The sequence below is a fragment of the Pholcus phalangioides genome, unplaced genomic scaffold (genome assembly GCF_987345545.1).
Source record: "Pholcus phalangioides strain wild (caught in Gottingen) unplaced genomic scaffold, Ppha-v1.0 ptg000016l_1, whole genome shotgun sequence".
Classification (NCBI taxonomy): Eukaryota; Metazoa; Arthropoda; class Arachnida; order Araneae; family Pholcidae; genus Pholcus; species Pholcus phalangioides.
Genome location: NW_028301609.1, coordinates 5,763,323 through 5,777,411, shown reverse-complemented (window position 1 = coordinate 5,777,411; position 14,089 = coordinate 5,763,323). Strand labels below are relative to the sequence as shown.

The 14,089-nt window shown below is 32.2% G+C and overlaps 1 protein-coding gene across 1 annotated transcript in view; it reads right to left on the bottom strand.

The window, feature by feature from the left end:
• Window positions 1–4,635: 4,635 nt before the first annotated feature.
• LOC149074931 (tyrosine-protein kinase Fer-like) overlaps window positions 4,636–14,089 on the bottom strand; it is a 31,837-nt gene continuing 22,383 nt past the window's right edge. The window contains exons 16-18 of the mRNA XM_089245878.1: window positions 13,462–13,613; window positions 13,094–13,216; window positions 4,636–11,874 (exon numbers count right to left, since the gene is read on the bottom strand). Of these exons, the coding sequence (XP_089102004.1) occupies window positions 11,714–11,874; window positions 13,094–13,216; window positions 13,462–13,613 (436 nt within the window). The 3' untranslated portion in view covers window positions 4,636–11,713. The remainder of the gene's footprint in view (window positions 11,875–13,093; window positions 13,217–13,461; window positions 13,614–14,089) is intronic.

Sequence of the window (14,089 nt, the reverse complement as noted above, 5' to 3'; positions counted from 1 at the left end):
TGTCAAGGTTTTCTTGGGCCAAGAAACTTGTCTTTTGTATATATTATCTTTGGACAAGCTGAGCCATGGTTAGAATAGCATTTGCCAATCTTCTAAGCAACTTGCATTCCTGTATTCTAGAAATTTTGACAACAATTGATCAAACCATGCAAACGTGTGTAAAAAACACACACAAAAACTCTCATATCAATGAAGAGATATATATGTTATATTTTTAAAATTAAAAAATTCCTTAGAAAAAAAAAGAATAATAGTTCTGAAAACATGAAAAGGGTGCATTTTCCGAAACATAGGAGGACGTTTCAAATGACATCAAAAGGGAGGACATCTGGTAGCCTTATTTATGTATAATAATAACTTGTTATAGTGCAGCCATTATGATTGAAGTGTAATGACAATATTTGTACTGTTGTAGGCATATCAACCATCCCGAATTCTTTTTTTATAGAAAAATATCCCATTAATTCTAAGCTTACTCAACGGGTTCCCAGCAATATTTGTTTTATAATTTCCCTGACCAAAACTCTTGAAGAAAAAAATACAATTCAAAATTTTGACTGTTCAAATGTTTTTCAAGTGTCTTTTTTTTTTTTAACTTCACATAATTTTATTCCCTTCACAGACTTTATCAGTTAGTGTATGTGCATATTACCATTACCAAACATACTTTACCCTTGACTTTCTCTAACCATTTTTCATTTCCCTGATTTCCTTTGACTTTCCAGGATGCTGGCAACCCTATTATTTAAATTTTTAGTCTTTACCAAAATGGTAGATGAAGAGGATTTTCCCAATTTATAAAATATATGACCCAGATTTCTTTGGAATTCCCCAAACATCTTTACAATCGTAGAAATTGAAGATGATCACCAAATAAACGAAATTTAAAAAAATTTAAAAAAAAAAATACCCCTCTTCCCCCCAAAAAAAACACATTTATACACACACACAATACATTAATCCAAAATTCAACAAAAGTAATAACACCTGTCAATTGATGGTTGGACACCATTTTAGTGGCATATTTTGGACTAGAATCTAGGCTTTCTTTAGCTGGTATAAAACTAGCTTCCATTAAAAACTGCAGCGTTTTTTCATCAGATCGGAGAATACACATCTATGAAAAAATTAACGGCCCAAGGATTCACATTTGTAATGAAGCACGAACGCAAGAGAACTGACACACTGATGACAATAGGAATTCAAAATGGCGATAAAAATATAATGATAACAGGTTGGCTTGATTGGCTTGAAAAACAATCCAATCGCCAGAAAGTTTTTTATAGAACTAAATTAGACTATTGGTGATGGAAACAAAACTGCCAATTTGGAGGCAATCTCATGAGATCATATAGTTACTATAATTCTTCTCTAAAAATATTTAACATGAAATGCATTTCAATTCACTGCAATTTTTAGCATCCCTTTATTTTGCCCCATTGGCTATTTTTTAGTGATTTCAGAAATCATTTGCAGTTATGCTAACCATTGGCAATTTTTTTGGATGACAGCTGGCAATGTCTTGTATTTTCCTCGATGTGTGTGTGTGAAATTAGACTACTACCAAAAATCTTTATCCGCGAGTGTTATTTTTCTTCCAAAACAGAACTGATGATCAGGGCTGATGCACCCCTGTGTGGTGCATAGCCACAGACACAATTTACCTCTGAAAAGGTGAATGCGTCAGAACTATTGTAGCACATAAGGGGCCGTTCAAGTATTATGTCATCATCGATGGGGGGGGGGGGTTTCCGATCTGCTGACTTTTGATGACAAGGGGGGAGGGTTTGGATAATGCTTACCAACCACCCTTTATGAAAATATGAGTTAGGATTCAGAGGGGCAGAGCTGATGACGGAATTTTGCTGACAAGGTGGGGGGGGGGGGTCAAAAATGACTAGAAATTTGCTTACATAATACTTGAACAGCCCCTAACTGTAAATTTATGTAAATTTTTTCCGTGTATATATGTGTTCAAGTGCAACCATCTATCATCTAAAGGCAAAACTGGAAATGAATATTCTAAGGATAATAGAAACTGGCGCTCATTCTTCTGTTAGTTTGCAGTGTAGAAATTGTTTCACAGGAAAAACCACCTGACTTTGACACCTCAAAGCGTAAATAAGGAACCCCCTGCCTGGATTTCTTTCAAACTGTTTCCTAGTAATATTCTAGAAAATTTACTCTCTAAAAATTAAAGGCATAAAAGATTGGATACCCTGGTCTTCCCCCTCACTTTCCCCACCAACTAGAAGAACTTTGTCAGTCTCCTCCTTCTAGGAGGACATTTGATTGAACAATTTGAACCTTTGAAGAACAATTATTCCAAATTTATCAGTTCTTGCCAAATTCGGAATTCTTTTGTTTCATCCCACCTGATTTTTTTGCTAATTTTAATGAGACAAAATGCAATTGCAAGTACTGTAAATTGATTCTCATAATGATAAATTAATCTCCCAAGTAACAGGACTTTTTCAACTACCCAGATATCATTTTAACAGTGAGTTTGCTATGAAAAAACTATAAACCGTAACATTAGAAGAACTTCATAGAATCAGACACCATTATTTTAGGTTTTTTTTACACACATTATACCATTTTTGTAAAGAAATTGTGTCAGTTTTGAACTAATTGAAATATATATATATATATTGTGTATTAATGAGTTTTTTAATGTTCAGTCTACAGCCATCAGCAAAAGATGTTTGCAGGTCTGAAGAGTTGTGTAAAGAGAAGAACAAATCTTCATACCAGCAAAGGCCTCCTGATGATGCCGCTCATCATGTCAGTGTAAAGGCACTGACTTTTACCCACAAACCAATGTCATCAAAGAAATTAATGCATCAAACTGAAAATGATATTGGAACTCAGTATCACAAACACTTAGCTTCGGAAGAATATGAAAACTGAGAAAATAAATTCAAATAATCTTTTTTTACTGTAAGCACTGGGAATGATTGAGAGAAATTCATAAAATGCGCAATATACATATGTATATACCTTTCTTGATTACAATAAATCTATAAATGAAAATGGTTTTTTTTTCTAAAACATTTGTAAACTCATAACATTTTGGAAGGAAAAAAAATCCACAAATTCTCTTCACAAACATGAGTAACGATAAACCTATTTTAAAAAAATGTAAAATGAATAATACAAAATCTTTTCATATTTATATATAATATCACAGTACAGAGATGGAAGATTTTCTTTTTTTAATGCTGTTGAACACGAGGGAGTAAAAACAACGAACTCTATAAAAGTGGGAAACCATTTTAAAGGAATGCTTCTTTTCTTTGAACAAAAACAATTACATTTTTTAGCTCGTTGATATTCTTTTTCTTTTACTAAAAGATTCGTATACTCTACATACATATATATTCAGAATTACATAAATGTATGTTCTAATAAAATATAATTACTACATAAATATAGTCCTTTGATTACAAGATGTCAACTGGCAATGCCTCTTTATGAGGTTCATTCCAGTGCAAGGGAAGAAAATACAGTAAAATGGTCTGCAGCTGCTTAACAATTGATTAGTATCAATTAACTATTTTAAAGTAAGGATCGGGTTAATAGATAAGTTTATACCCCATTCATTTTTTATTATACTGGAGTTCTTGAGATCACTGCATAAAAGAAACTTATATTCTAAAGCACTGCTTTATACCTGGTTACCTAGGAGGTGAATTGCCCCATGGTTAAGGTTGTTATTATTGATAAAATAGCTGTTTACTTCTCAGAATTAGTTTTCAGATACATTCAGTTAAAAGCTGCTTGATTCTTTTTTTTTTTTAATGAAAAAAAAATTGATATTATTAAAAGTTGTTTTTTATAGTAGAGAAGCTATACAGTGGATCTTGCTTATGATGTTTTTCAAAAACCACCATGAAAAAACATTGCAGGCAAAAAAACCACTTCAAATGGGAAATTTTCATGCGAATTAGTTAGCCTTGGGACCACAAAAGTAAGTCCTACTGAATGGGAAAATGTTCTAAGTAGGAATTTCATAAGAAGGATTGATTGTATTATGTCTTTTCAGGACTGTTAAAGACATTGGTAGTTGAGCACAGAAAAAAATCTCAGTGTTTGTCCCACAATATAATGCTCTTTCTATAATTTTTTTCTCAACTAGTCATGCCAGAATTTTCCATAGTTACAACCTAGAAGTGGGTATATTTAGAGATGTGTGTCGGGAGATACCGGTACATATATTTTTTAAATTAGCAGCATGTTAAATTAGCAGCTACAATTTTAATATGTGTTACGTTTAGGAATGTTGTTTTGCTACATTTGTTATGGGAAAACCCTTCTGAAGCGTAAACTGACTCGCAATCTTGCATAGAAGTCCGAAAATAACGGGAAAAACAAACTTCAGTCTCTAGCTCGCTGGTATGTAAACATCAAAATACCCACAATGCTAATGTACAATCAGTTATGGGAAACTAAGAGACTTTTTTTTGCTTAACACATACAAAAAAGACACATACAACATACAGCATTCAATTACCTATCCAATATAATTAAAACTGACTTAGCCTTCAAATGTCATACAGATCAACTGTCTGTGTTGACATCCCATAATCAAAATCATACAAAGATCAAGGCAATATTGCAGTTGTGTCAATGTGTCTTTTCTTGTGATGAAAGGACTATACTCAATACATTAGCTGATATATGGATAAACATGTTTTATATATATAAATTCCTAATGCAAAGATGATTACAGATCAAATACATGTTCTTAACATTTAACAAACATAATCTCCAATACAAAATCTGGGAGTAAATGATCTTTGGTAAATAATATACATATATATTAAAAAAAAGTATAAATTTCATAACATATATAAATTTTGAGAAGTAAATAAATCTTAATGCATAAATAAATGACTAGCGATGAGCGCACATAGATACTAGATGCATCCATCACAAAAGAAGGAAAAAAAAGACAAATGTTTCCACCTTTTCTTCAATGCCACATACACATAATAACCATTAAATTTCTTATGTGTCTTGGTGGCTTTATAAACCAGATCAGCAGTTCCCAACGTGTGGTTTATGAATGCCAGATTTGGTGGTATAGTAGTACTGACTAGGCAGAGAGAGACTACTGAGGCCACCTAGGCAGAACTCTCATAGATACCCGATGCTTCTCAGGACTGATGAGATCTTTCTCAGAAAAGCTCTTACTTCTCCTGGGTGAGATGGATGATATCTGCAAGAATGGTTACTTCCAAGAGTAATGATGAGTGTCTTAATCTCTATTCACTCACTACACAAAAGACAAAGGTCACACACTCACAGTAATTCATGTTAAGTGCAATGCAAGGTGGGGACACTTAAACAAAAACAACCACCAGGCCATGCTGGATGTGCACAGATGGTCCTATGAATTTTATCTTGACTTTTTACTATAAAACACACATCCTAGAATGGGTTCCTTAGGCCAGGACTTTAAGCCCACTATATTGACTTTTTTTGGGGAGAAAATCTATAAAAAATTAGATGGATCCCTGGGTCTTCAGTCTCAGTGCTATATTCATCCACCTTTTCTTCGTAGAATTGTGGGCATGAGCTGCACAGATGAAGTACAAGTGGATGGGGTAATATACATTTTTCTTTGGTTTAGGAAATGATTGGGAACTGCCACACTATACTACAGATATCACGAGAGAGAAATGGTGAAGCACAAAGAAAAACCACCAGCTTGCATTTAAAGCCATTATATGGAATGCTAAAAGCGTACAATACTTTTTTGTTTTACATAAAAGCAAGAAACAATAAAGGAATGTTGAATATATATGTTCCAGTACAATACTTAGAGTAAAAAATAAGAGATGAAATAACAACAAGTACGCTTTAAGAATAGAAGCAAATATCTGTACAGTAAAATGATTAACAAAGAACCAATGATGCCATACCAACCCAACCAATACAAGCCATACCAAAGCTTAATGTCATTTCTCATAACAGTGATTATGCATGTGTTGCGAGAGAAAATTATTCCATTATGAATGAATAAAATTTTGCAAATCAAAAAGTTTCAAATACAAGATGATGATAGGGTATATAAGGTATATTATCTTTATATCAGGTTGTAAAGAAAATATTGGGGGGAAAACCAATATTTAGCTCACAAAAATGAAGATTTTGTGAGATACAAAAATAAAGTGAAACACTATATAATGTTACTAAAAGGACTGGAGAAACATGTTGTTATCATTATAGATGGAATATATTAACACTATGAAAAGTGCCAGAGATTAATATCGTTATGCAGGCAATTATTGATATGAAGGACATCATTACATAGGATTTTCACTGTATTCTAACTGAAAAAATCTGACAGATCGATACAGTCAAGGCAAAGTCAAACTTTTGCTTATACGAAATCAGTGCATATGATGGACTTTCTATGTTTCTTTCAACTTTGTCTTAACAACTTGACAAGATTTGGCCGTATATATAAAATTGATTTTATGTTTGTGTGTCTGTTCTCAACACAAATCAACAGTCTTTGATCGATCTCGGACAAATTTTGCATACATACTAAATCGGATCCAACGTCAATGATAGATACTTTAAAATATTGTCAGAGCAAGACAAATGTTTAAAATGCTTGCAAAAACTGACTGGTAACACCAGTCTCTGAGCTTCAATAATAACTTTTGGAATGTTTACTTCCATTGCCACAGATCTCATACAATGTGGGTTTTAAAGATGTTTATCCCTTTACAATAGTTTATAGATTCTTCAATGCCCCAAGATAGAGAAACCTGAAAACCCAATGAGTACCAAGTGTTTCAGCTAGTAGGTTATAAGAAAGGAAAAGATACTGTTGTGATGAAGATTAGTTGAACACTTTTGAGGCACAGTGGTCATATTTACATGACTGCAGGTAATTTTATATTGCTTCGAATAGAATGATCGGTTTCATTCTCAAAAGATCTCTTTGTGTTCTCCTGAAGTGATCCTTCCACTTTTACAGGCTTAGTTCATCTTAGATTGGAGTATGCACTCATGTTTTGAAAACCATACTTACAGAGGGACATTGACTTGTAGAGAAGAGCCCCATGTGCTCTTGATGGTACACAGGACTTAGCTATGAAGAGAGACAATTTTTTTAATGGTTACATTGGAAGAGCACAGATGTCGGGGATATGACTAGAATGTTTAAAATTTTCCACGGGATAATTAAAATGGACCATGAGTTATTAATACAATGTCAACCAACTACTTCAACAAGCTCAATTGGTAAGGGACAATTCTAGGTTGGGATGTCACAGGGAGTTTTTCCTCTCATAGCGTTGCAAATGAATCGAATAGCTTACCTCAGGGGTTGTGAATTCTATCACATTTGAAAAGAAATAAAATAAACATCTATATATATAAAATTGATTTTCTGTGTGTGTATGTTCTCTATACAAATCTGCAATTTTAGATCGATCGTCACCAAATTTTGGATATATACCAAATGGGCCCAGACTTGAACGATAGGCTACTTTAAAAGTTCATCAGAGCAGGGCAAAAACTGTCAGGCAACAATGTTTTTTGGGCCTCAACAATCACTTTCGGAACATTTACTTTGGTTACCGTGGTTCCCTAGCAATGCGTTTCAGATGTGTATATGCCTTTATAATGGTTTGTCACTTCTATAATGCTGCCAGTGTATGTATAATAGTTTATGCCTTTACAATGGTTTGCCACATTTTCAATACTCCCAGTAATGAGGCTTTTTGAATAGATGTCAGAATCATCATCCGCATCACTTTGAGGGTCAGGCAAAGGAGAATCCCCATAGAAATCAGTGTTGAAATTACCGATTTTACTGTAGAAATGTGGAAATTTAGTGGGGTTTTCCACCACATCAATAACTTTAAAAATTGTATAGAATTCTCAATTTTTGAAATACTGAGTTTGCTTAGAGATATGAAGCCCAAAAAATTAAATATGAATTAATTAGCCCCGGACCTACTTTTCAGTTGGATATCGATGCAATAATATTGATTTCAAATTTTCATTTATATCTTCTTAAGTTTGAAAATGTGTCTGTATTGTCTTTTAATATTCAACTGCATTCTCATGTAGTTTAGGTTCTTTCAAAATTAATTATGGGCCCATAAAGTACATCGAAGAAATTCCACAGCTTTAACTCAACATTTTTGGAAGCAAAAACAGGCAGATGGATAACTTAAAGTATTTTTTATATTGTCTTGATTGTCACTGTGGCTACTTTTATTTTGAGGGAGATCTTGTATTTATGCTTTGAAATGAGAAAAAAAAAAAAAGAAATTCATAGGTCATAGCCTTCAAGTATCAGAATAACCAGTAAATGGATTTTGGTGGCCAAGTGGCGTGGTGGTAAGATGCTCATCTACCACAATAAAGGTTGCCATCGCAGTCCCAGGTTCGAACCCGAGGGAGGATATAGATAATATATTTTCCTTAATGAGCTTGACGCAACTGCCGATAGATAGCACCTTCATTTCCAACTCATATCATTAATGGCAGTAAATTGCAGTATAACGATATGGCCTGAGTTGGTGCTTGGTAAAATAAAAAAGGGATTTTATGAAGCTCTAACACATGTTTATGTTCTTTTTAGAATATTTTACAGATACTTACTATTCAACCTGACATAAAGTCAAACCCTGATGTAACTAATCGGATGGGACTAACATTTCTATTCACTAAATCCAGGGTAAATGAATATAAATCAGGATACACATAAACGTCACTATACACACACACATACAGGGACTTAAAAGCTAATATATAAGCTTACAGGCTAAAAATCAAGAATATTCATTAAATGAGGAGTTGACCATGTACATATATATATATGTATCTATAAATTGACAAAGCATTTGCTTCAGAAATATATTACATAGCTTACATTTATATAATTTGAGCGCATTTTGATAGTAATCAGGTAGCAAATAGCTTTCTAGCCTGAAAATATATTGAATATGTTATTGACTCTGTCATATAAGAAATATGCATGGCAATGACCAGCTGAAAAGTGAGACTAGAATCAAGACAACTGTAATAAAATGAGACAAAAAAATTTCGGATAACTTACAGTGAGTGAATTCAAGAGTAAGACAGAGCAGCTTACGATCGAAAAGAATATTGCGTTGTTAGTCACGAATAAAATTTTTGATGAAACTAAGATTTATCTTAAAGATGTGAATATATTTGAAACCACTGCATGATTTAGTAATTTAAATACTTATATGCAAAAATAAATACACCAAACTCATGACTATGTGTCCCCTCAAAGCAAAATTAAAATCACAAATATATTAGCTTAAACTTTTTTGGTATATTTGAAATTCAGGTATTTTTGATGTATATGATATTCAATACAAAAAAATAATTTCATCGCTATGAGGTAGAAGTTGGTTCTAGTGCTTTGTCTGCAAATAAGCACAAGCCAGTAAACCAAAAATAAAAACCATTTGTTTATGGAATATGAAATTCTGACTTGTTTTGACTGCTACAAATTCAAATTGAATAAGGTTACAACAAGTTCTCAGTAAGCTAAAAAATTTGGAATGAGCCCATAGAGATTTGGAATGATTAAAAATGAAAGAAATTTTAGGAATGTTAACGCAACTAAACTCAAATAGAAAAGGGAAATCAAACATAAATTTTTGCCATTTATCACAACAGAAATATTGAGGGAAAAACAGTAACAGGGGAGACTAAAACTGAATAAAGAATTTAAAATAAAGTATTCAGATTAAAACTACAAGTGGAAAACATATATTTTCTGAACTTCACTTTCTTTGGCAAGAAAAATTGACAGAAAAAAAAATATTAACAGAACTTTTAAAGAATGATAGTTTTAATGGGATACAAAAAAATATGGATATCTCTCAAAAATCAAAGCAATATGATAAATAAAATTAAAAACGAGTTATTGCACTTTTGGGCTACAGCTATGAAAGAGAGATTTTTTTTAAATATTCAAATTTAATTACAGTGGTACCTTGACTTATTCGATTATCTCATTTTTGAAAGGTACTAGGATAATGAAAAATCTTGCATACAACATATAGAATTAAACCTTCATTTAAGAAATATAGTGCAACATCATTAACAAAACAAAAGAAATCCTTAATACTACCCAAATTTGCTACTAGTGGATAAAACAGTAAGATTGTCCAACATGAAAAATATTTAATTTGTTTAAAGTGAAAATTCACACTTAAGCAAGTTAGTCTTAATGAGGTTTGACTGTAATAGAAATTTTATTAACCTGAAAAATATTACTACTTGTATAAGAATTGATAAGCCCAGTAAAGTATGGTGTAATCTGTGCAGTTTAAAAATATTTTTACTCACAACAGACACATAACTCTGTCAGCATATACTTGTTGGAAACACCAAGCTTGTGTGTCAAACAAGCTTTTTCGTATGTTTCATGCTCATTAGCAGAGATATTAGCTGGAAAATATGGAGGTGGTGGGGATATATTTGGAAAAGGAGAATTCTAAGAATAATTTCATCATATTGCATCATTTTTGATAACTAAATCTTTAGAATAGGGAGTATTATTTCCCCCTTTTGACCTTCTCGCTCCAATATCCCTTGTCATTTATCCAATGTTTGGCTTATTTTAAATGAACATATTTTGCTTGTAATCCGGATAATTTACAAAAAGAGATACTCATTAGCCAAGATACAACTGTATGTTAAAAAACTAAAGATTTCTGGATACTTGATTATTCAAAACAATTGGAGTTGATCACAACACAATCTTGAAAACTTATTGAGAAAAATTTTCAGAACGTATAATGAATACTTGCTCTATTCAATGAACAAAATATAACAATGAGGCAAGAATGTTTACTCTTTCCTCACGAAAAACTTCATTTTTAGCTAGTAGGAAATACCTCAAATATATTTCTGTCATATCTTTTTTCCAATACTAAAAAAATGTCTTACAAACACGAGAAAGATTAAACGTGGTGTCTCACATGCCTATTGCAGCACATATCTACCACTGCATCAACATAATTTGGTGGTGCCAGGTAAACTGTAAAAAAAACTGCCTAACCTCTTCTCTTTGGTATACCAATTTTAATGATGATGAATGTTTCAAGCATGAAATTCTGCTTAATGCAAAATAGTTTTGGCATTATGCATTAAAAATGTAAAAACTGAATCATAAAATAAGAATAGCATGATATTCTTCAAGTAACTAAAATCTGTAGCGCATTAAGCAGCACATGAGTCTCACAGAGATACCCAAAAACATTTAGAAAACGTTTTGATGTTTGAAAACTGCCTTTCAAAAATTCATTCTTATGCCCATATATATATAGACTAATTTAAAAATATCTAATGATATACAAGAGACTGAATTACAATTCACTCATCTTCGGAACATTCATTAACATTGAAGATTATAAAACACACAAACAACCGACATTCTGTATATAGGAATGTCTTAATGCAAGAACACATTTAACTATGCATTGTCTCCGAAAAAAAAGTCACCACTTACATATTAAAAAGCTAAAACAGCATTAAAATACAAAAAGCTCTCAAGGAAAAAATCAAATCATTCTAAGATTCTTCGTCTAACAAATCTTTGAAGAGAAAAACATGTACAGTTCATTCGTCATAACTATAAAAGGCAACAGTTTTAACTTGTACCTGCAAATGTGTGCTCCATTTTCTTTATGGGTTGTTAAAGCTATAAATCGATAACATCTTCTTTGATATTTCCAGCAATCACTTTTAGAGCAGATAAGATCTCAGAAAAATGAGGTCTGTTTTCTGGGATATATTCCCAACACTGCAGCATCAACTTGTAAATTGCTGGTGGTGTGTTGTCAGGAGAATGCAGTCGGTAGCCTGAAAATTTTAACATTTAGAACCACTGGCAAAATTCTTAAAACTGATACGTAAATTTTCTTGTAGATATAAAAAAAAATGTTATATGAAGTAAGTCTACAGATTGGTAAATTTAAGTGAAATAAATTTTTAGTGGCATTCTAAATATGCATGAATTCAGTATGACACTCAGAGAATGATTTTAACACATTGTTTATGGGAGATGTGGATAGGCATTTTTTGAGATTAGAAAACAGTGAACAAGGTCATTGATATGAGTTACCTCCCATTGTATCAAAACCTAGCTACAATAAAACAGGTTATATATAATGTTTCTTTTTTTTTGTTAATTCAAGTGATGGAGACAATTTCAGATGATGGTTCTGCAGCATTTCAAAGTTCTACAGAAATGTTTCCCAAAGTGGGAAATATTGCTCCCCAGTGAGAGATGGAATGGTCCTGGAGGGGGGACGGTACAAGCTATGAGTATAACATAGGATCCTGTTGGATCACATTAGTTGGGGTGGGGATGATGAGAGAGAAAAATTTCTGAAGAAGGGGGCATGGTGGAACAAAAAGTTTGGGGAACTATGTTCTACAGTATACCAAAAATGCACAGGAGCTGAGGATAGATTTTTCCAAAGCAATTGTTGATAAACAATGAAATGAAATATATTAAAATCATAATCAGATTATTGATATACATTACAGAAGAAAAAAACAAATTTAATATGGGTGGAATTTGATAAATCAGATATTAGGAGGGGGAATGTGGAAAAAAAAAACTTTATAGGGTAAATCAAAAACAGTTTATACGATCACTTTAAAACCACTCATAAAGCATTTTAACTGAAGACACGAACTCCCAACAATAATCATGAAATTTATGATAGGTTGAGCCATTTTGCCTTTCGAAAATTAATCTTTAATCATTACACTGAATTCTTTCATAAATCTTAGTTCTTGATCGATTCAAATATTGAACTTGATGTCAAACACAGTTATATTATAGATATAGCTGAAATTGTTGGTGCAGTAATTTCCATTAGTAGCCAGCAACTTAACGTAAATTTGATATTTAATATTGTTGCCATCTCTTAGATGTTGCTCAAACTTATCAAACAGTTCTTGCACATCAGATAGAAGTAAAAAAAAACCACACTTATTTACATAATAGCTCTTATAAATTCTGTTAAAATGATTTTGATACAATAAAATCAAGAAATAGGAATTGAATTACCTCCTTCTACAAGCTCAGCAGCTTCATTATTTGATTTTCCAAGGTATGGAACGCCCCCAAGAGAAAATATTTCCCACATCAAAATGCCAAAACTCCAGACATCACTTAATGAAGTGTAAACTCCTGAAACAAAAATGTAATCATGGTTTAATTCTGAACTACACAATGCAATTTTAAACACATAAAATACATTTTTATTTGCAATACAAATGTAATGGGTATTTTTTATTTTCAGAAAATTATTTATGGAATATTCAGTCATTTTGTTATACAGGAGTTGAAAAGTATTTGAAAATTCACAAGGCACACATTAGCAAATTTTTATGCGTACATTAACAGAAAGATATTTATCAAATAAATCAATGTACCATAATTCAAAGCTTCTGGTGCAGTCCATTTGATTGGGACTTGCTTCATTCCATCAGTCACGACATACTCTTTGCTTTCTCTGGACATCCCAAAGTCTGAAATCTTCACTGTGTTGTCAACATCTACAAGACAATTTCGTGCCGCCAAATCTCTGATAAAATATGAATAAAATATCAATAATTTCATCATTAAATTGGAAGAAAATCTGATTTGAATTTGGGTGAAATTCAATCTAACATTACAAGAGGTAGTTGTAAGAAGCAAAATTTGTCAATTCTTGCCATCCTTATCACAGGGGTGCAAGCGCCCCTCATCTATTTCGGAGCAGCAAATTTCATTTTTGGAGCAGAAATTTTGAAATTGGAGCAGAACTAAAAATGAACTATATCTGCAATATAAGGAGTACTTTTCCTGTGAAATACCAAAAGTTTTGCCAAAAATGGTTGAAACAAATGATTCTAAATAAATTTCCTTCACAAATTAAAATCCATTTAAATTTTTCCTGAAGTATCTTATCTGTCACTACTAAGACATGCAATACTGAAATGACAAATAAAAATTATTTGACTTTTCAAATTAAGCAACATGCATACTGAAAACCTAGGCAGCAAGAATTTCTGCTGGTTT